This window comes from Melospiza melodia, chromosome 1 (genome assembly GCF_035770615.1).
Source record: "Melospiza melodia melodia isolate bMelMel2 chromosome 1, bMelMel2.pri, whole genome shotgun sequence".
Taxonomy (NCBI): Eukaryota; Metazoa; Chordata; class Aves; order Passeriformes; family Passerellidae; genus Melospiza; species Melospiza melodia.
The window spans coordinates 155,968,105-155,990,295 of record NC_086194.1 but is presented as its reverse complement, the minus strand read 5'-3'; the positions used below and the strand labels follow the sequence as shown (position 1 = coordinate 155,990,295).

Below are 22,191 nucleotides of genomic sequence, written 5' to 3'. Positions count from 1 at the left end.
CACTTTGGGTGAAGTAATTGAATACCTGGAATGCACCAGGAAGTTAAAAGAACTTATTCTTGCCCTGATTCAATTTCTTAACATCTCTTCTGAGTTTTAACTCCAAAATTGTTGTTCTTAAACTTTCTGATTTCATCATAGGGAGTTGTTAATAGTTTTAACATGAATTCTTTCTATTCCTTGCTCTTGGCTCTGGAATTTCATATTACAGTACTTGGGAACATGCATTTGTTATTAGTACTTGGAACATTTGTTTTCCTTGCAGATGACTCCATCTTTGGCATTGTTTCCCTCTTTACGCTTACATGGCTTCCTTAGAGCTTTTTAATAAGTGTTGAAATGATTTTTACCTTCAAAATGGTAAAATAATAAAGATACGGTGCAGGTGAAGGCTGCACTGAATTTACTTAATCACAGTTTCAACCCAGCATAACTGAAAGAGATAACTTAATAAAATCAATAAATAAATTTAATTCAATAAAAATATAAACAAAATGTGAACACTGATCTTGTCAGATGCAAAGCATGCTCTTATGCATTAATCGTGACAATTTAAAATTAATTCCATTACTAGACTTTGTTTGCATTTCTCGACTAGAGAATGATCTGTTTCAATCAATGTGAGTATGGAATCAAGAAATCCTTGGTTACTTGAGACCAGCAGGGCTGTGGTTCCAGGTCCAGAGTGTGTTACCACGCACATGTTGCCCTGAACATGGGATTGCCTGTGCAGCTCAAGCGTGCCGTGGCACACCCAGGGTACCGTGCCCCACTGCCGTGTGTGATGGTAGCTGCGGGTCTGCTCTTCTTGTACATCCCCGAAGTTCTTACACAGTACAGACTTTAAATCTTCTTTTATTCGACACTAACTGAGGGAAAGAGGTGGAAGGGGCTAGGTAAGCATCCAAAATTCCCTGTTCCCCTGGCCAGATCATCAGCGTGTCCTGTACCTGGTCTGGGAGGTGTGAAGAACAGCGTCTGCAATTAATCTAAGTGTTTTTATATCAAATGCAAACGGTGAAATGAGGGACAAGGAGCTATCGAGGCGGGGATAGGCAGACTCGCGGTACGTATCTGGCCGACTCCAGGCCTGCGCTACCCGTCCGGGGGCCCTGAGCGAGAGCCGGGAGCAGCCCGAGCCAGCCAAGGACTGCAGTCGCTCTCTCGCAGGCCGCGGGGCCGCCCACCCCGCTCCGGCCGGAGGGGGCCGGGCCCGTCCGCAGCCGCAGCCCCGCGGCCGGACCGCGCCGGTGTCCAGGCAACGGCGGCGCCGTCACTTCCGGCGGGCCGCCCCTCCCGCCGCCGCGCTGGGCCGGGGGCCGCGCTCCCGCTCGGGCCGTTGCGGCGGTCGCGACACGTGGCCCCGCCGGCGGCATGGCCGCGGCGGCCGAGGCGGCGGGCGGCGGCAGCAGCCGCCACGAGAAGAGCCTGGGGCTGCTCACCACCAAGTTCGTGTCGCTGCTGCAGGAGGCCAAGGACGGCGTGCTGGACCTCAAAGCGGTGCGAGGGCGGGGGGGCGGCCGGCGGCACCGCCGGGCCCGGCCGGGCACAGGGCCCGCCGCGCTGCAGCCGGGGCGGCGCAGCGCTGGGGCCGGGCAGGGCCGCCCGCTCCCTCCTTCCTTCCTCCCTTCCTTCTCCCCCTACCGCCCGCCCGGCGTGGTGGGGCCTCCCCCGGCCGCTGACGGGCTGCGGGTGCCCGGTGATGGCTGACAGCCGCCGCCGTCGGCTAAAACACGCGTTCCGGCATTTTATAAAGGGGTGTAAGGGGCACCGTGTGTTAAGTTTAACTTGCTGAGAGCGGTCTTATTTACTATGCCCTGTTCTGGGCTCTTCAGTAGAAAAAAGACCCGGAGCAACTGCAGAGGGTCCAGCGGAGGGCTGCAAAGGTGATGTGGGGTCTGGAGCATCTCTTATGAGAAGAGACTGCGGGAGCTGGGCCCGTTTTGTCTGAAAAGAAAACACTGAGAATAGGTCTCATTAGTGCATATCTATATACATATATATATATATATATATATATATATCTCCTATTGGTGCATGCCAAGAGGATGGTGCCAGATTCTTTCATAGTGCCCAGTGACAGGACGAGGAGCAATGACCATTAACTAAAGCACAGAAGTTTCGCCTCAACATGAGGAAGAACTTCGCTGTGTTAAGGGTGGCAGAGCACTGGAACAAGCTGCCCAGGGAGGTCGTGGAGTCTCCCTCTCTGGAGACATGGAGAACCCACCTGGATGAGTTCCTGTGCACCTGCTCCGGGAGCCCATGCCTTGGTGGGGGTTGGACTAAATGATTTCCAGAGGTCCCTTCCTGCCCTAACAATACTGTGATTTCTTTGACTGCCCTGTGTTGCTGTCTGCACTGACTCAGTGTATGGGCTGCTGTTTAAACCTGTTTCTGGCCCACCCCCCTCCTTTAAGCAAGAGAAAACCATGTTAAAAAACAGACCATAGCCGCCTTATGCTTTCTATTATGTGTAAATGAAAGACGCTGAATTGGCATAGGAGTGACAAATGATTGTCACCCAGCTCTGCAGCCAGCCTACTGCCCTTCAAGGCATGCCTTGGGGTGCAATGTCTGGAGCCTCTCCAGTGATGCCCTGGGACCAGCCCACCTTGGTGGGGCCCAGTGTTGCAGGAGGGATCCTTGCCGCTGTGTCCTGCCAGTTCCCTGGAGCTCGGGCCCTCTGGGCTGTCGGGTGTGCAGTGCATTGAAGCAAAGGTGTTAGCCTAAGTGGTTAAGGTCGTCAGTGAACAGCTCAGGTGTTAGCAAAGTGCAGCAAGAGGCTGGCTTGGTGCTCTGCTTGAAGTCCTTTCTGGAAAACTGACCTATTTTTTGATTACTCTGCATAGGCTCCAGGAGGTGAATGGTGTTCTCAGAGCTTTTTCTGCGCATCCCTGTTCAGAGCAGATGTACTTTGATGATGTTACTCTGGCTAATGAAACTTCAGGGTGTACAGGGAAGGACACTGATAGGTCTTATATTCTTCATTTAGTTATGCTGTGGTCTGGACAGGTTGATGAACTCCTTAATATTAGTTGTGTCTGTATCTAGCAAAACAGAATGAAGATGTCTAGATCTTTGGGATTGTTGTGCAGCTTCCTTTAGTGTCTGTCAAGTCCTGAGAGATATTCCAGGTCAATGTGAGAAGCAGAACTTCGGTTTGAAAGACGTCAGGCCCAAAAGCTTGGCTTTAAGTGCCAGAGAGAATTGACTTGAACAATAAAGTTGGACTGTGTAGTGGGATGCAGCAATGCTTCTTGTTCTCTTTAGTGAGAAAGGTACCTGCTCACAGGGAATGAAAGGGTTGATAGCCACAGAAGAGTTAAGTGGGCTCTGCAGCCAATCACAGGCATTTCTGCTCAGGACCTATTGGAGACTGGTTTCTGAATTAAGTGTTACAATTTGTTGTGCATAAACTGTTGGTACTTTCATAAGCAGTGAGTCAGAACTTATATTTCTGAAACTGGTTTTCTCCTAAATAAGCCATATATCTCAGCAAAAATGAAGACCAGTTTGTGTGTTTGTGTTAAGCCAGTGTGCTCAGGAAGCTGAAGAACAGGACAGCCTTGAAATGGAACAGAGCATTCCAAGAAATTATTCATGCAGTGGACTCCTTTAAGTGTGTCCCTGCTGGCTGGTATTGACTGTCTGATGTTGTGCTGCTGAGTGGTATTTCTGTAATAAAACCATCACTAGAAAGAAAATAAAATTTGGAAACAGGTGGATTTCCAGCTTTGTGATTTAGCAATTGAGAAGGAAAATCTGTTCTATAGGACATTTTGTAGTGATTTTTAATACCTCTATAATTATAGTTTAGCAGGGTGTAAGAGGAAGCTGTGAAAATGTTTTAGTGCTGGACACTGGTAGCATCTGAGAAATTGTGGGAATGGAAATGAGAATTTTCTTCATTTGAAATTTGAATTTTGTATTTACTTTAAAATCCAACAGCGGTTCTAAAATAATGATATACTTGTCATGGAATAGCCCTACATAAAGAGATTTAGTTATGGAATTAAGTGTAAAACGCTATGGAGTGATATAGAAGGGAAAGAAAACTAGATTTCTATCTGCAGCAACCCATGAATTGCAGGGAAGAGAGAAGAAGAGCAAGATGAGTGAATAAGGGATAAGCTACCTGAATGGATGCTGTTCATACTGTACAATACTTGTGCCCTAATTTCTTAAGTGGGCTTCGTTTCTGTCATACCATCCCTGCTCTAATGATGGTTAAATAGTGTTTCTGATCATGAGATAAAACTAAAATCTACTTGTTTTAGAAGTGTGCTGGTCAGGAGCAAATAACTGCCTTACACTTGCTGTACTCCACAGAAGGAGTCTGTCTATTAGATTTTACATTCCCTTAGTCTTTATGTTGCAATGACATTCAGTACTTCTACATGCAATTTGGCAAGAGCACCATTCACTTTAAAACTCTTCACCAAACTGTTGACAGCCCTCTTAGGGAGAAAATGTTGTCCTGTGGTACAGGCAGAGTTCAGGAGATGCAGGACCTCTTTCCTTTGACAGACACATGGAGAGAGCAAGCAGGCAGTGCTGGCCCTTGTGCTGTGTTAGGGTTCTCAGTAAGGACTCTGCCTGGTGCTCTGAGTTCCTCCTCTCTCTAGGGCTAATGAAGCACATTGACAGCTGATGATTTCTGCTGCCTTTTGTCAGCTCCCAGGGAGCAAACGAGTTGGTGGGGCGGCTACAAGCCCTCAGTTTTCCTAGGTATGCTTATTTCTGGGTATGTGTGCCTGCCTGCAGCTGAACCTGTGCTGTACAGTGTGTTTTCTGTGTTCCAGGAGCTGCACGATTGGATGTATGCAGAACCATAGCTCTGTGCTTAGATACTTTATTCCAGCTCTGAACCTGTCTATGCACTCATGAGTGCTTGGCTTGAATGCATATTTAATCAAAGTATTAGGAGATATTAGAGCAATAAGGATAGACTTCAGCAGCTTAACATTAGAAGAATTTTATAAAAGAGCTCTGAATGTGGAAGCTATGTCCACCCATGTTAGCAGGGCCATTGTTGCAGATGTCCCTTTCTTGACACAGGCTAAGAAGATATGAGTTATAACAGTGTTTTTTGACAGCAGATTTGTGTCATAAAGGTCTTTTAATTATTTAAATTATTACTGAATTGTTTCTGCGGAAGACTGAACTTAATTTCTGATCCATGTACCTGGCAGATGGTATCACACTGAAAACTGCTAGGATGTCAAGGAGGAACTTCTCAATTGCTTTTTAAAATATCTGTGAAATTTTTAAAAGATAATTAGATTACAAGGTCTGTACCAGAAAGCTAGTGAATGTCTGGATTAAATTTCTCAGCTTGGGAACTGGCCCCAGCTTGTGTTGGAACTCTTGTTGTAAGTAGTTGAATTTCATAGAAGTGGTTGAATTGTATACAGGGATAGTCAAGTCAAATACCTATGTAACTGTGCTGTTCATTTTCCTATGACATGAGCCCCTGTCCTGGGGATCTGGAGCTGGTCGTGGTGAATCTGCTGCTGGTGTTCATGCATGGGAGCTGTGCTTTGGGCATACAAAATGCAGTAGCATTTAGAGTGGAACAATTACTTCAACTTTGAAACATTTGAAATTTGAAATTGGACACTCAGAAGAAATAACTTCTTTTTTCTTTCTTTTTTTTTAATATCTTAAGCTTTGGTTTCATAGCTCCAGATTTGTACATTGGTATCTTTTGCTACCAGTACAGTTTGAAAATACATTAAGATTAGTAAAGCATTTATATTTTGTAGACAGGCCTTTGGGAAAATTTCAAGAGGTAATGAAATCTGTCTCCAGAGCAGTTTCTTTATTGTTCAAGCCATGAGTAATATACTAAGTTCTAGGTAAATATGTGGAGCAGTGGGAAAAAAGCAGGAAGTTGAATAGCATCTGTGTGTGCTGTCCATTCCTTGCACCGAATAATGTAAACAGCCTCTAGAATAACTGAAGGCTGTGAGATGTATGGGGTGCTGAGAGTGTACATATGCACTTGGAAGCAGGGTGTACATATGCAGCAGAAATAGCAGATTAAGATAGCAGGTGCATACCTACTGAAACAAGTGATCAAAGAGCCTGCTTCCTTGGAGGGAACTAAACTGCAATATGTGTTTGCATGCATCTTTTGTTAGTTAAGAAAATGTTTTAAAAGACTTATACAGAAGACCATACAAAAGATATATGCTGCTAATGGTGTCAGTGGAAACAGTGTTTAGTGGGTACATTACTGTCACGGAGGAAGGGCAGTGCTTATAATAACTTCATGGCTATAAGAGTATTTTTGATAATCTCTGTTCTTTCTTTTTATCCTTTCAACTTTATTTCAGTTGCAAAAGGTAATTGTACTATTAAGCAAAGAAATTTCGTTTTCCTTCCAGGTTATGGCTGTCTCAAGCTGTACCTTTCACATATACTTACAAAAAGCGTACATTTATAGATTGTTGGGACAAACTGAAATAAATCATTATGTTCCTGTAGCAGAAATTATTTGCGTTTTTGCATTAGTTCAAATTCAGAAGTCTGCCTACTCTTCTCTTTATTTTTCATCTATTTGTTTAATATATACAATCCTATGTAGTGTTTGTATTTAAGTGTCCCAAGTAACTACAGCTGTGGAAGGCATGAGTAGCTCACTTGCTTATTTTATCTTAACTCCTTGCATCAGTTGCACAAAAGGAGAGAAGGAAGTAAAGCATGAAGTGGTTGCCTCTGCCTGATGGTGCTTTGCTCAGAGGGGCGAGGTGTGGCAGCCCTCAGAGGCACTGCACAGCTGGCTGTGTGGCAGCAGCAGCATCCCTGGCGGCTGTACCAGGCTGCTGGTGCTCGGTGTGGCATCAGGGGAGCCCTTGTGCCCTGCAAGGGGCATTTGTGCAGGGACAATGCTGGCCTTAAATACTGCAGCTCTCCTGCAGCCACCTTGTGAAATTACAGCCGTGTTTCGTATCCTAGCACCACTGAATCCAAACAAAGGCTCTAATACCTTGAATGTCAGTGGAAGGAATGATAAACTTATTATGTCCTTCAAGCTTCAGAGGCTTGCCCCACTGCAAGGTGTTGCTGCCTGCCTTCCATACCTTTTCCTGCCCTCCAGAAAGAGCATGGCAGGCTCCTCCATGCAGTTGAATATGTTCCAGATACAGACCATGGTCTTTGCACCCCTGTGAGCTCCTTTCTCTGTTAGGGGATAGCCTGTTGGCCTTCAGCCAGGGGACTGCTGCCTGTGCTTTGTAGCACTGCCTGCAGGTGCTGAACTTCAGAACTCATTGTTGGTGTTGGGCTCTTGTAGAATGGAGCCTTCTCCTTTGGAAATTACATTAGATGGCATTTTTCCAAGGGAGTGGCTTTCCCTCAGCATGCAAGTTGCTGATACTTGTTCTCTCAACAGGCTGCCGATACGCTGGCTGTGAGGCAGAAGAGAAGGATCTATGATATCACCAACGTTCTGGAGGGGATTGATCTCATTGAGAAGAAGTCAAAAAACAGCATTCAGTGGAAGTAAGTTATGTCAGTTCTGCAAATTTTCACATACTTAAGAGCAACAAAAATTAACTCTACTTCTTCTGACTAGATATGACACCATAAAATTAACACTGCTAATCAATGAGCAATGTGATGTTGTAGAAGTACAATAAATTTGCAAATTAACTGTATTTGTTTTCCCTTTAAATTGTTTCTGTGATATATAAAACAAAATTTAAAGCCCACAGAAGGGAATCTTTCAGAAATCTTGTAGTGCTACTTTATAACTAGCACTTGTAGTTGAAAAATTCTCCCTGAAGGAATTTGGGAGACCTATCAAGACACACTGTCTCTGCCCACCTGCCCTACCACAGTCCATGCCTGTTTTCTCTTAGGTCCTGAAGGTAAAAGCTCAAGATAAGGATTCTAGGGGAAGGAGCTAGGGCCTGCAAAACAGTTCCAAAAGAAGATAAGTTTTTGTAGAAGAAAATTCTAAATTTGATCTGAATTAAAGAATTTTCATTTTCCTGTCAAAAAACTACTGGGAGGTTAAATGTGCATTTCCTTCATATTTAATATTAGTAGATTTTCCAAATGTTGAAAATAGTCTTAAGAAATTATCATTGGATGTTTGCATTAGATTTTTACCTATGGTTTCATGAACCCTTGTACCTTTTTAAGAGGAGTAGGTGCTGGCTGCAATACAAAAGAGGTCATAGACAGGCTGAGGTATCTGGAAGCTGAAATTGAAGATTTAGAGCTAAAAGAAAAAGAATTGGATCAGCAGAAATTGTGGCTTCAGCAAAGTATCAAGAACGTCATGGATGATTCTACAAACCACCAATATCCTTTTAAATTAATTGTGTGCATTTTGGATCTAGAATGAAAGCAACAGTTAAAGTGTAGGTAATGGATAAAGCATAATGTAACGCATTTAGCAAGGTAAGGCAAGATTTTTTCAGGTTTTTCTTCAACAAAAGAAGATATAAATCTTATTTATGTGACTTTTTAACTTCCATGACTGTGATTGGTAACATGAAAATAAGTTAGCGCATATATATATATATATATATATATATATATATACAGCAGTAACTATTAAGTCAATAGCATAATCCTAGTGTCTTACTTGAAATTAGTGATACTGCTTTCCAGAACTTAAATTTATATTTTGTTACCAGTGCTTTACATTAATCTTTTTTGCTGCTTCATTCTTTTGAAAAGATTAAGCTATCACCCAAAGATAAATGGAGTTAACAAAGTCCTGAAGCTTGTTGGGTTTCAAACTGAAAAAAAAACATGCTGTATGTAAATAGCAGAGAGTTGCAGCTGCATTGCTTGTACGCATGTGTCTAGCTGTCTTGCAAAACAGACACCTGAGAATGGCAGCAGTAAAGTGCCCTTCCTATCTATAATACTACTGATAAGTACTTAAAAATTACTGGAATTTCTGTTCAGAAACTGTTTCTGTAAAATGGATTTTGTAGCAAAGGAGACTGAAGTTAAAGGTGAGGAAAAACTTCTGGTAGAGCTGACACTGGAATTGATCTGCCAGGGAGGTGGTGGAATATCTGTCACTGGAGGTTTTGCAGAAGAGGAAAGACAAACATCTGTCTGGAATGTCTGAACAGTGGATTGATCCTACCCTGAGGCAGAGGATGGTAGATGAACTCTGAAGTTCCCTCTAGCAGTATTTTTGTGTGATTCTGGGAAATGCTGATATATACCTGAATTCTGTGTTGTCAAATTAGCCAGGTAATGGTATTCTTCAAAACAAGGTTTTACATGTTCTTCTTTTTTAGAAAAATCTTTTCTTGTTCAAGCTACACAACTATTTTTCTTTCTGTATTTTATCAGAACTCTTGTTATTTGTAATGAGCCATTCTGAAAGTCAAAAATAATGCCTTGATTACACCTCTAACAATAATCCTCTAACCTTTAATAATGCTATAGTTTAGGCTTAGGTTGGACAAACTTCTGAAGGGCAGCAAATACTAGTTTTATATTGTTTTAAGAAAAATGTTCCTTGACATAAATTACATTTTCATATGTCACCCATGAAGATATCTGCAACTGCTTCAATGGTAAGTTGCTGCTAGACTGTATTTCTAAAGTGAGCGATTTCTTAAAAAATAACTTGCTAACTAACTCGCTTTTTTCCTGCAAGTATTTTGAATTAAGAAATACTCAGTAGTGATCATTACTAGGTTGAGGTCTCATAATGTTCATGGCTACCAGGTTCTGGCATTTTCTAATTGTAGTCATAGATTGAATAGAATGGAAGCTCAGCTGGAGTCCTGGTTTTTGGTTTCTTTTTTGGTATTCATACTTTTCAGCAGCTTGCCATGGGCCATTCATGGAACCAGAGACAGGACTTGTTGGTCCAATCCTCCAGAAGAACCAGGAAGATCTAAATTTTGCATCATTTTCTGGTAGCAACTGTGACCAGACAGAGCTTGTGATGGTGTAGTATAAATAAGCCAGCAGAAGGTCAATGATGGGGCATTGCTACTAAATCTAAAGGATTCCTGTCAGGTGGTTGGAAGAAATTGCTGGGAAGTGCTAGCAGAGGTTACTTCCCTTGACATCATCTCCTGATCCTGGGGCACCCAAGGGAAGATTGTTGTTCAGCCTCCAGCTAGGCTCAAAACTGTCTTTTCTTTGCCACAAGGAAGACTTTTTAAAAATAAAAACGCAAGATTAGAAAACTACTGCAGAATTTAACAAAAATGGCCTGTTACTGAAAAGGTGTTAGTCATTACAAAACATGGAGGCAGTTGGCACAATGCTCACATAGTACTTCACCTAAGTGTTTCTTAGGAAGCAGAGAAAGAAAAATGTTACTCCAAATTAGTTATGAACAAAGAGGAAATCATGTGCAGGTAAGCAAGTAACCTGCAGTATTGTGCCAGTGCTGTGCATATCAGTGTGGTCCCCTAATTTTAACCAACACATTTTCATGTGCATAGTAAGCCACAGGTGAGTGTGACAGACAGCTGTTGGATCCCAGTTGTATGTGCTGTGGAAGACATGAGCTTAGATATTTGGAAGTACTGGCACTGAAGATGAACATTAACCCCTCTTCTTCCTTTTGTTAAATCTCTGTAGTACCACCAGTCATCAAAGTCATAAACTGAGCTAGGCCAGAGGGCTGGTTTAGCTGAAGTTGTATGAGGAGTGGCTGAGGGAGCTGGGGTTGTTTGCCCTGGTGAAAAGGAGGTTCAAGGGAGACCTTATCACTCTCTACAAGTACCTGAAAGGAGGCTGTAGCCAGGTGGGGGTCAGTCTCTTCTCCCAGGCAACCAGTGATAGGACAAGAGCATATGGCCTCAAGTTGCACCAGGGAGGTTCAGATTGGACATCAGGAAAAATTTTTTCAAGAAACACTGATTAAGCATTGAATCAGGCTACCCAGGAAGGTGGTGGAGTCGCTATCCATGGAGGTATTCAAGGAACAACTGGACATGACACTTAGTGCTGTGGTCTAGTTGACAAGGTGGTGATCAGTCAAAGGTTGGACTCAATGATCTTGGAGGTCTTTTCCAACCTAAATGATTCTTTGGTTCTGTGAAAAAAGGAACTAGTTAAATATTTTCACCTTTTGTTATATGTACAACTAGAAGACAAATGGGTAAAGAATATGGTAAATCTTGTACTGTTGTGAGTAAAGGTTTTTGCAGCTATGATCTTAGTGTTGGAATTCCCTGATTTATACTATGCAATGTACTTGGATCTTAGAGGGGCTGCACATGTCCTACCACAAGTTTACATATGCTAAATAACACAGTACTTTAAGTGACCTTACACAATTTCCAGATCTCATTTGAGTGGATACTATACAAGACTTGGGAAAAATACACTTAACACTTTCTTTAAAATTGCTGTTTAACCAGGAGATACACTTCTAGCAATTCAAGCACCTTGTGGTACACAATTAGAAGTACCTAGACCTGAAATGGTATGTACTGGTTTCTCGTTTACCTAAGTGTTCTAGAACAATAGTGGCAAAGAAGAGTTGTTTCAGAGCAGAGGATTTATCTCTATCCACGTCCAAGAGGAGGGGAGAAAGGAGTAGCATTGTTTAAGTTGAGAAGAGGGAGGCCAGACAGAGAAAAGTGAGTTTTGTACACTTAGATAGACTAATGGTAACCCTGCCTTCTATTAAAACCAAAATACACAAGTGGGTTTCTTCTTCTCTCTTGCTTTTAAAATGTTGCAGCTTTCAAAATAATGCATAGTTGTTTTGAATTCTCTTGAGAACTCAGTGACTTTTATGTGTCAAATTTCTCTGTTATATTGTTAAAATGGATCTCTTTATGGAAAACGCCTTTTTGATTTAGTTTTAATATAATTTAGATTTAGTCTCATGGTACTAGACTGGATAGAGAAACAGACTGCAATCTCACTTTAGCCAAAAGGATTAAATTGGCAAGATTAAAGTAGGAGGCCAAATTATTTACTTCTGTCCATCTTTAACTTTTTTTGTTGTTGTTGCAGTGCTTGATTTTAAATAGTGTTTACATAGCTGGGAGAGAGCATGGTAGGAAGCGTGATAGCCACTGTGCTTATAGAAGGCTGAAATTCACTTGAGAAGTTTCACAAGCTATTTTTAGCGAGGCTAAGCACAGTCTTAATATCAGTAAAAGCATTCAAGGCTAGAGCCATGAAGCTGATCAGTGGTACTGTCTTTGTCCATCTCTGCTGAATCAGTTCAGGCAATGGTAAGGTTCTCTGCAGGACCCACGTTAGCAGCTGTGATGTTGGATTTTGGTTTTTTTTCTTTTTGTTGAGGACTAAAACAGCTGATCTTAATCTTCATCACTTTGTAGAGTTCCAAGTTCTCAAAGAACACTAACTTTCATAATACACCATTTTTACAGGGACAGAATGGACAGAATAAATACCAGATCAATCTTAAAAGTAGTTCAGGACCTATCCATGTGCTGCTTATAAACAAAGAATCAAGCTCCTCCGAGCCCACGGTGTTTCCAGTTCCTCCACCTGATGACCTTGCACAGCCCCCATCTCAGCCTGCAGCTCCAGTGACTCCACTTAAACCAGCTGCAGCTCCTCCGAATCCCCCAGAACAACGTGAGCTGAACCAAGGGCAGGAGTTACCACCAGCAGCAGCTGCGGACACACCATCAGGTGGATCCCCGGGTTTTCCTGTCTCTGGTGGGTGGGGGAGGAAGGCAGCCGGAGGGAAAAAAGAAAGTGTTAAGAAAGGTGGTAGACAAAGATCAAGAATTATAGCAGCTGTCCATTAAAAAACTACTCCAGGGCCTTTTTAACAGCTCTCAGGAGGTTACAGACACCTCTTCTGTCTGATGAAAGAGATGCTTCCCTCACATCTTACCATCTTACACTGAACAGGTTTTGGATGTAATCCTGTTAATTATTCTGAGGTGCTTCTCCAGAATGCATTATGAAGCAAAATTGCAAACCTCTTGACGGAGGAGGATATGATTTGAACGCGTACCTTTTAATGAGATTGATAATGCAGGCACCAGTTCCAGCTATTGTACCACAAGGTCGCTTACCTTCTTCCACATAGCCACAGTAAGAGGCTGCCTGAATATCAGGTACTTTTTTCACAGTAATAGTAAATTAATAGGTAATAGGAAAAGATTTAAGAAAATGCTGTATTGCAACTGCATTCCTGAGGGGTCCTGATTACCTTCACTGACCTTTAATTGACCTTCAATTAATTGACAATTAATTAAATTGTGACTGTGACTGTAGAAGGGGAAGACTCCTCTCACCTGATCTCAGACATTGGCCATGTTCTCCCTCAAAAGACAAAGCTGGGGGCAGGTGCTGCGTTCTGTTTCACTGTAACAGACTTTAACATGCCTTCCTGTCCGTGTAGATGGCAGCGCCCAGCAGGACAGCACAGCCCCTGCCGCCCCTTATTCCAGCCTTCCGGAGCCAGAGCTCTATCCCAGCCTGTCTGGAGACAGTGCCCAAGCCTCAGCCAGCTCCAGTGACTACCAGAGCTTGCTGCCTCTGGATGTCAACTGCATTCTCAAGCCAAACTCATTTGACATTGCAAAGATGGAGGAGCCTGCAGGTAGGAAGCAGTAGTTCCTGTTTAAAGATTTCCCTGGTTCCCTGAGCCCTTCTTTGTGACCAAATTACCAGTGAGTTACACAGAGGAAAAAACCAGGTCTCTGTTTATCTTCTAATGAAGCAACTGGGGAGCATACTAATTTTGAACAATTGAGTTTCTTTGCCACCAGATAAGCCTCATGGTATACCATGATATATATAGTTCTTGAGTTTTAAAGAGTTAAGTCAGAAAAATGTATTGGGGGGAAAAACTGAGGGAGACAAAGATAAGTATATTTTACATGTACATGGCATACTTTCTCTGCAGCTCCTACACTGCACAAGCCATAGTGTACTTGTCAATTCAGTGTTTTAATGCAAACAATGTTTTGACTGCTATAAACACATAGTAAAAAACCCCACATCCATAAAGCATGTGCTCCTGTCTTTCACAGGAAATATCAGCGGAGATATTATTGATGAACTCATGTCTTCTGATGGTAAGTATTTAGCATCTTTTCTAATAATCACAAGTAGCAGCCTGATTTTTGTGTGAACAGCACTTAGAAGGCATCTGTTAAATCTGATGCCAAGAGTCAGTATGAAACTACTTCTTTCCCACGTTGCCTCCTCTGTCACTCTTGTCTTTGCTCCCCTTTCTATTCCCTGCAAGTTTTATTTAACAGACAAAACAGGAAAACCTTAATCCATAAGCACTTACTTGCATGAATAACCCACCAGTACTTAATTTAGGGAAAAAGAAAGAACAAGCTGATGACTAGTGTGCTGCCTTAAAATATAAATCTGGTTTAATTCTATTCTGCCTAAAGCTTTGTGCTTTGAATAAGTATTTCAGAATATAGTTCTGGATGCAGACTGATACATGTCTATCTGTGGTGCACTAACAGAACAAGTGTCACCCATTTCTGTTCTTGCACGTCTTTGGCCATGAGTGCAGCACTGAACCACAGCTACTACAGAATTCATGTGCTCCTACCTCTCTGCCACTGTCACTGATGTGGCAGGCAAAGAGGTGAACTCAACTTGCTTTTGCTCCTTTTGCCCTGTATTCTTTAAGGCCTGTAATAATATCTGCCCCTCAAGCAGACCACTTCTGGGCTCGTCCAGAAAGAGATGTGGTTGTAAGATCCAAGGGGCAAGATGGGATTCTGTGAACGTGCCAGTATGTGGTTAACATGGAAAGAGGCTGTGCTTCTAGAGCAGGGATATAGATAAAGAAATATAAATTATGGCTTGATGGTTAAAGTTTTCAAAAGCTCCTCAGGAACTCTGTTGCAGAAGAAATTAAACCCATATTCCACAGCTATCACTCCACTTCAGCAAACTGACCTAAAATACCAAGCCAAAAATGGCAGATAGATCACTTACTGCCTTAGTTTGAATACAGTACAGGTTTTCATGGTATGTATCTCAGTGAGCTTGTCAGATTATCAAGATTATTTAATTATTAAGACTAACCCTTATGACAAACGTACTGAAATGTGATAGGGCTGATTTTCCAAGTGTTTTAATTTAAACTAAACTGTTCCTGCTTTACAGTTTTTCCTCTCTTACGACTCTCTCCTACTCCCGGAGATGACTACAACTTTAACCTGGATGATAATGAAGGAGTCTGTGATCTCTTTGATGTGCAGATACTAAATTATTAGATATTATGTCAACCAGACTACTTATCTACCTCTAACTGTAACAATCTAGACTTCTTCATAACCTAAGTATTTGAATAATGAATGTATAACTTCTTAGTTCACTGACTCTGGGAGTATATTTCCTTTTGCTTCCTTTAACTACTTCACAAAACAAATTCAAGAACATTAAAAAAGGGCTCTTATCAAAAATTCTGGCACTTTTTCACCTGAGTGTGTTTCTGTCTAAGCCAACTGTTTGGAGCTTTCTTTAGTAAGAAAAGTGAAAATACTTCATAACTTTTTGATCATTTTTTAAAAAATGATTAGTCTTCTTGCTCACAGTTAACAGCATTTTCTTTGAAGCTTTACTGCCAAGAAGCTTTCTGTTTTTTAACTTTTCAAACAATTTTGAAGCTTTCACTGCCAAGTTGAAAAGTGAAGGGTATCAACTTGAGTTATGCTAAATTGTTTCAGTGAACCAATTTTGTGAAGTGCCTTCTGTTTTAGCACTTTAAGTTTCTCACACTGACTTCTGACATTCCACTTTCCTAGATGATAGGAAAGGTCTGTTTGTAGTTTGTATTGAAGTGTGCCAATACTTGTATATTAACAAGATTTTTTTAATAAAATTGTGCAAACAAAGCCATCAGTATTTGTGGTCTTTCATTTCTTGCAACCCCTTCATTGTCCATTTTGCATTACAACTGAGATAACAGGTTTGTGGCAGCATCCACGTTTGCTGGTTCCTCTTCCAGATTTGTGGAAACCTGGAAAAAAAAAGAGTTTCAGTTTAAAGCAGAAAACAACTTCTTTTTATTCTGCTTGGAAAAAAAAAAAAACAAACCAGACTAAATAAATATCCATTGGCCAAAAGATTAGACTTTTATATATTTAATTTCAGCTAATTTTGCAGTTATACTTCAATAACTTGGGGGGATTGCAGGATACACTGAAGTTGATATGTAAGCAGAAAATGCTTTGTGCTTTGGGAGCGTTGTACCAGTAACACACACACAGCCCAACTGAGACAGGCTCAGCTTTTAGAACACAACTGCTCTCAACACTTCTGCAGCTTTGGAGAAAGTACTGTAACAGCCTGAGTGGTGTAGAGCCCTACTAGCACAGGAGCAGTAGTACAGTCTGAATTCTTGGAGGAATAAATAACAAGCCAGCAGGGACAGGACCACTGGCTCCAACAGCCTTGAAATCCTGGCTTGGCTTCATCCTGTGCTGACAGCACTGTCACTTATGTTTCATTTTTCCCTCAGCCTCTCCTTAAGGTATTTGACACTTGTTTAGTTGCTCCCAGCTGTACAGAAACTTGATCACCTCAGGCATACTGACAACTCATGTCCACTTCTCCAAACTCCAGCTTCCCCCAACAGCAGGATGGATTCATCTGCATCTCATCCTGAAGGACTGCTTTCTCTCCCTGAAACTGTGCCTAGAGCATCAGTCAGCAGAAGGAGTTTACATGGAGGAACTTGTCAGGCATTAAACTTTTATGAATTAATTCTTGTGCAAGACTGCAGGTAGGCCTGCATTAAAAAAAAAAAAAAACTAGAGAAAGGCAAGAGAAATGCTGTCTTGAACCCCAGGTGCTGCAGGCAAAACCTCTACTACAGAAATTGCTGCTTCAGGTGTTGGTCCTTCTGATGAGGTAATACAAGGCTTAGGAATCAGGAACAAAGAGAGGCAGAACTGTTTGTTTCAAAGCACTGTCAGGAGCTTCAGGTAGGGAACAGCCAGGTTCGTCCTCCTTGTGTGTATTCATGTAGAGATACAAGTTTCAAATCAAGGGATGGAGTTGGGACTAAAAAAAACAGTAAGAAATCAGCTAGAATGTAATTTTAAAATATGCTTTTGAAGTGTGCTTCAGCATGGCTGCCACCCTCTTCTCGCTCTACTTTAGTAGTTTTGTAGAATTTGAACATGCTAACTAGGTTTCAGCATTGCCACACAAATGAAATTCATAAAACTGAGATTCTAGCTTTAAATCAACTGCATGAATTCACAGAATATTCTGAAGTGGAAGGGACCCAAAAGGATCATCAAGTCCAACTCTTAAGTAAATGGCCATTAAAAGGGTTGAACTCAGCACCTTTGTATTACCAGCACTGTCACAGACATCCTTTGTGGAAAATCCTTTTTTTAGGATTTTTCCCTCTTCTGGGAAGCTGAGGCCCCAGAAAGAGAATGTAAACAATGGTTATCTGCTGCTGTGGAATGCAACAGGTGCACCTGTGATTGGCCCATGTTCCATGTTTACAATTAAGGGCCAATCAGGGGCCAAGCGCTCTCTGGAACAGATCAGAGAGAGCTCTGTTGTTGATTCATTCCTATTTTATTCTTAGACAGCAAGCTTCTGAACTTTCCTCTCTATTCCTTTTAGTATAGTTTTAATGTATTATATATCATAAATTAATAAATCCAGCCTTCTGATCATGAAGTCAAGATTCTCGTCTGTCTCTTCACCCCTGAGGAACCCTTGCAAGCCCTGTAACACAGCACCACACTGACCAACTGAGCTATTGCCTGCAGCCTAAGAGACACATTATAATGCTTTAAACACACATTCTTTTCATTCTGTTCAGATTTTTACAAAGGGAAATTACCTGCTGAGTGTTCTGAGGTTCTGCTGTGGTACCTTTTGATAGCTGCCGGATTTCTTTCTGAACTTCAGCAAATGCTTTATTTATTGTGCTAACTTTTTCAGCATTTTTAATGTTTATCTGGGAGAGAAAAAAATACATACGTTAGTATTTTTAGCAAAAATTCCACTGATGTGAAACAGCCCCATTTTTGTGCAATTATTATGCAGCCAGTGTTACGTGCTTTTTGGTGTGTTTTACCTGTTACTTCATTAGGTCATCTAGCTGTGTACTAATAAATTCAAAATTAAGAGTTAAACTTGCTCTACGGGAATGGGAGCCCATAGTGATCCAGAAGGAGAACACAAAGAAAACAAAAGTCTACACTGCTACACCAGCCTCAGCTCCTCTTAGCTGGAATGAAGTCCCAGGAAGGGTTCCTTCCTTCCTCTCTTTGGTGAACTGACCCTGGCTGGATGCCAGGTGCCCACCAAAGCCACTCCATCGCTGCCTTCTCCAGCTGGGCAGGGGACAGGAAATATAATGAAAGGCTCATGGGTAGAGATAAGGGCAGAGAAAGATCACTCACCAGTTGCCATCACAGGCAGAACAGACTCAACTGAACTTGGGGAAAATGAATTTAATTTGTTGTCAAACAAATGCTGCAGAGGAATCTCAGCTCAGACACCTGGAGCACCTCTTCCCACTCCTTCTTCACTGACCTTGGTGTTTGCAGGGCTGTTTCTTTAAAAAATTCTCACTCCCCTATTCTGACTGCTGCTGGTGGTATGCTTCTGAACTACATCAACCCAGAGGCACTGCCAGTACCTGATGGGCTCTGCCTTGGCCATGGCATGTCCATCCTGAAGCCAGCTGGCATTGGCCCTTTCAGACATAAGGGAAGCTTCTGGCAGCTTTTTAGAGAAGCCAAGCCTGTAGCCCCTCAAACCAAATACAATTTGTAAATTATTTTAGTATGCTGAATTTCTTCCAGTAGCTTACCTTCACCATCACACCTTGCATCCTAACTGTTCATACTGTAGGTCTGGCCGACAGTGTCTACCAGGTTTTGCCACAGCATTGAAGGAAACTCTGCAGCTGTAGCAGAGTGGAATGTGTATCTCTGGGCAGCCTCTCTTTTAGCCCAAGTCTGCCTTTATAAGTTATTTCATCAAAGATTTTACTTTCAAAGAGGAAGTGCTAGAATATGGACATGTGTTGCACTCTGGGGACAGCTGTCTGTGGTAGAAGAGCAGGGTGGATGCAAGAGGGCATAAACTCTCACTACTGCAGCAAAGGAAGATTCAGCTGATCTGAGCCCTAGCACCTGTTGCTTCCAAAGTTTGGAACAGGATCACAGCCAGGTAATAACCTATTGCAACCCCAAATCTCAGCATACCTACTGCTGTTCAATGGGCATCCCCATAGTTCATCTCCGAGCAATTTAAACAGGCAGGAGCAAACTGTGAATGGTTACACATATTCATTTTACTTTCAAAGCCTCCATAATTTCAGAGCACCTATACAGTAACAATTCCATTCTCACTGACCACAAAAACCAGAAATAAGAAGCAGTGGGCAATGAGGCTGATAGAACAGGCCTGCTCAGATGAACACTTTCACTGGGACAGTGACTGGAGAAATACAGCCCCAGCTCCCAGCTCTGATCAGAGTGGATGGACTGTTGGTAATATGATGTACAAAGACCACGTGTTCAGTCAGGGCTTGTCACCATCTTCCAGCTTCACAGGGGTTTTAGAAGGTTCCAGTCAGTTTTAATGGTGATATCCTCAAGCAGTCGGGCAGGACTTGTTCACAGAAAGAAGCTCTATAGCTAGCATGGTACCTACATCAAAAGTTGTCTGAACAGTTACAATGAGCTTATAGCTATTAATGAGTAAATTCATTTTAGCAACTTTTTTTTCTGAGCATCTTCTTATACTGCTTAACAATAAGTAAATCACATTAAGCCCAAAGGCTTAATGCATTAAAGAACACAGAGAGCTTCAAACACAGAGAATAAAATTTTACTCCTAATAAGCTTTTCAAGACTATGAAACTCAGACATTTCATGAATATGATTTTAAACCTGTTTCTCCCTTTATTATACAGAACAGTCTAGACTAAGAGGAGATGTGACGCCAGCAACATGAAATTGTTTTTTGTAAAGTTTGCTCCTGTCTGTCCACCAGATTAATTTGTCAAGTGGAGCTTGCAGGAGAAAATCTGAAACGGCCTTTTTTTAAAAAGCCATTTACTTGTGTTTCCCTAGCAGACTGCAACTGCATCAAATGGAGAAAACAAGCCACTATCTGCTTTTATTATTTCTATTACCAGATGCTTTTCTAGAAGGACAGGTGAACTCTTGCAGAACACACACCTCAGGCTGGAGGCAGGCTTTGAGAAGAAAACATATAATGACTCACTGCTCACAACAGGAAAACTCTTGCCTAGATCACCCCCATCCCTCTTCCCCTGCACTGCTCCCTACTCCATGACCCACTCTCTCTCTCTTCTGGGCTGTGCTCTTCTACAGACACCAAAATAACAACATTATTTTTGCTTCTTTATTCTTCTATTGCTTTAATATGTTAAACTGGTGTACAGAAGCATCTACAGAGCACCACAGCCATATAAGGGGCAAAAAAAGGGGCAGAGAGGAATTAAGAGCAAAACATCCAGCAATGCACACTCCTAGCCTATGTTCACTGCATCTCACTGACAGTTTTACTTGACAGTTGAGGCAAATAAACAGCTACTGGATCAGAAAAGGCTCCATCCTTTCTGGTTCTTCCCCACCAAAATGCTTCTCTCTGCATTCATTCATTCAAAATTAACTTTGTTCAACTCACCAACCCAGCACATAAAAATGCAAAATGTATTTTTAATGCCTTTTACTGCTGATTTAGCGAGTTGAGTCACCTAGTGGGCGTAGAGTTCCTGAGCCAGCATCAAGGAGAGCTGTGGGAATGTAGCCCAGAGCCTGGCACAGGGATCCCTTCCTGGGACAAGGAACGTGATGGAAAGGAGCAGGACTTCCCCTTGTTAGTAGTACTAACTATGGCCAGTGGTTCGGATCAAGGCATTTTGTTAAACTCTACCCTGAATTACACCCTCAGCGACGCTGTGAATGCAGTCCGGTGAAGGCGAACTCGCTGAACTGCGGATGCGCCCTTCAGCATCGCATTCCCGAGGACAAGGCGCGACACTGTCAGACTCTTCCCAGACGGCACCCTCAAGCACAGCCCGATGCCTCCTGTGGCATATGCCTGCGGATTAGTCAAATGAACTTCCTGTGATCCTCTTTTTCCAGATGACATCCACGTACAAACCTAATTTTCGGGTGATAATCGTGCACTTTGCCGTTTTGTGCCCGGACGCACACTGCCCCTAAAACAGCTCGATTTATTCACTTCCGAGCGCTTGCTGCGCCGCGCACCGAGGTCGAAGGGGAGGAATCCCCGCCGGGCCGAGGCCTCCCGCGGCGCCGCAGCAGGGCAGGGGCCCTCCCCGTGGTGGGGCTGCCGCAGCACTCACCTGCTTCAGCCCGGAGGTGACGGGTCGCGCCTTGCCCTTGGCCTTGGCCTTGAGGACGCCGCTGCGGGCGATGCGGAACACACTGCCGGCCTTGGCGGCCCCGCCGCGGCTCTTGCCCATGGCGGCGGCAGCGGCGCGCGGGCGGGTGACGTCACAGGCGGCTGTGACGCACGGAGCCACCAAAGGCCCACAGCGCCGCGCGGGGCCGGCAGGGGGCGTGCGCGACCTCGGGAGGGCGCTGTGCAGCCGCACCGGGGAGCGGGAGTGGCGGAGTGGCGCTGTCCCTGTCCCTGTCCCTGTCCCTGTCCCTGTCCCTGTCCCTGTCCCTGTCCCTGTCTGGTCCCGGAGTCAGCCTCGCCCCGGCGCTGCTTGTCTCTCCCGCGCCTTCGCACCCAGCTTTTGCAGCACGGGAAAGCTGAGAGCTCCTTGGCGCGCGCCCGTAGCCCAAGCGCTGAGTCCAAAGCTCCGCGTTGCCTCAAGCACCTGCCCGCGGGCAGCTCCCGGCACACGCGGCGCTTGGATAAATTCCCAGTGCGTAGTGGGACACCCTTCTGCCTTCACGGCCCCACTTCGGAAAACGTGAAATCTTCCTGCGACCTATTCCAAAGGGAATTTGGTTTACACCTCTGGGAGAAAATCGGGAGGGGATGCAGCGGTTCGGACTGGCTTTACTTTCGGGAGTGGCGGGGGTGACCCCAGTAATGGGCACTGCCGCACAACTCGTGCTCTGGCGGGACGGGGGCTGGTGGAGCCACCTTCCCTCTGTTAGAGCGGGCTCTTGAGACATGGCACTGCGTCCCCCGGGCCACCCCGACGGTGCTGGGGGGAGCCTGGGGAGAGCCTGGGTGACGAAGGGCTTGAGGCGACAACAGGCACGGACAGGCCAGGAGGCC

General features: G+C 43.5%; 2 protein-coding genes across 2 annotated transcripts; one reads left to right on the top strand and one right to left on the bottom strand.

Moving 5' to 3' along the window:
• The first annotated feature begins 1,374 nt into the window (after positions 1-1,374).
• On the top strand, positions 1,375-15,812 carry E2F5 (E2F transcription factor 5). Its single transcript, XM_063173061.1, has 9 exons — positions 1,375-1,500; positions 7,400-7,509; positions 8,155-8,318; positions 9,516-9,557; positions 11,367-11,431; positions 12,354-12,621; positions 13,343-13,543; positions 13,977-14,021; positions 15,082-15,812. The coding sequence occupies exons 1-9, from the start codon at positions 1,375-1,377 to the stop codon at positions 15,189-15,191; spliced, it is 1,131 nt and encodes a 376-aa protein (XP_063029131.1). The 3' UTR covers positions 15,192-15,812.
• RBIS (ribosomal biogenesis factor) lies at positions 15,770-21,443 on the bottom strand. Its single transcript, XM_063173075.1, has 3 exons — positions 21,299-21,443; positions 17,786-17,902; positions 15,770-15,937 (listed from the first exon to the last, which is right to left on the bottom strand). Exons 1-3 carry the CDS (start codon positions 21,416-21,418, stop codon positions 15,869-15,871), a joined length of 306 nt encoding a protein of 101 aa, XP_063029145.1. The 5' UTR covers positions 21,419-21,443; the 3' UTR covers positions 15,770-15,868.
• Positions 21,444-22,191: the final 748 nt, after the last annotated feature.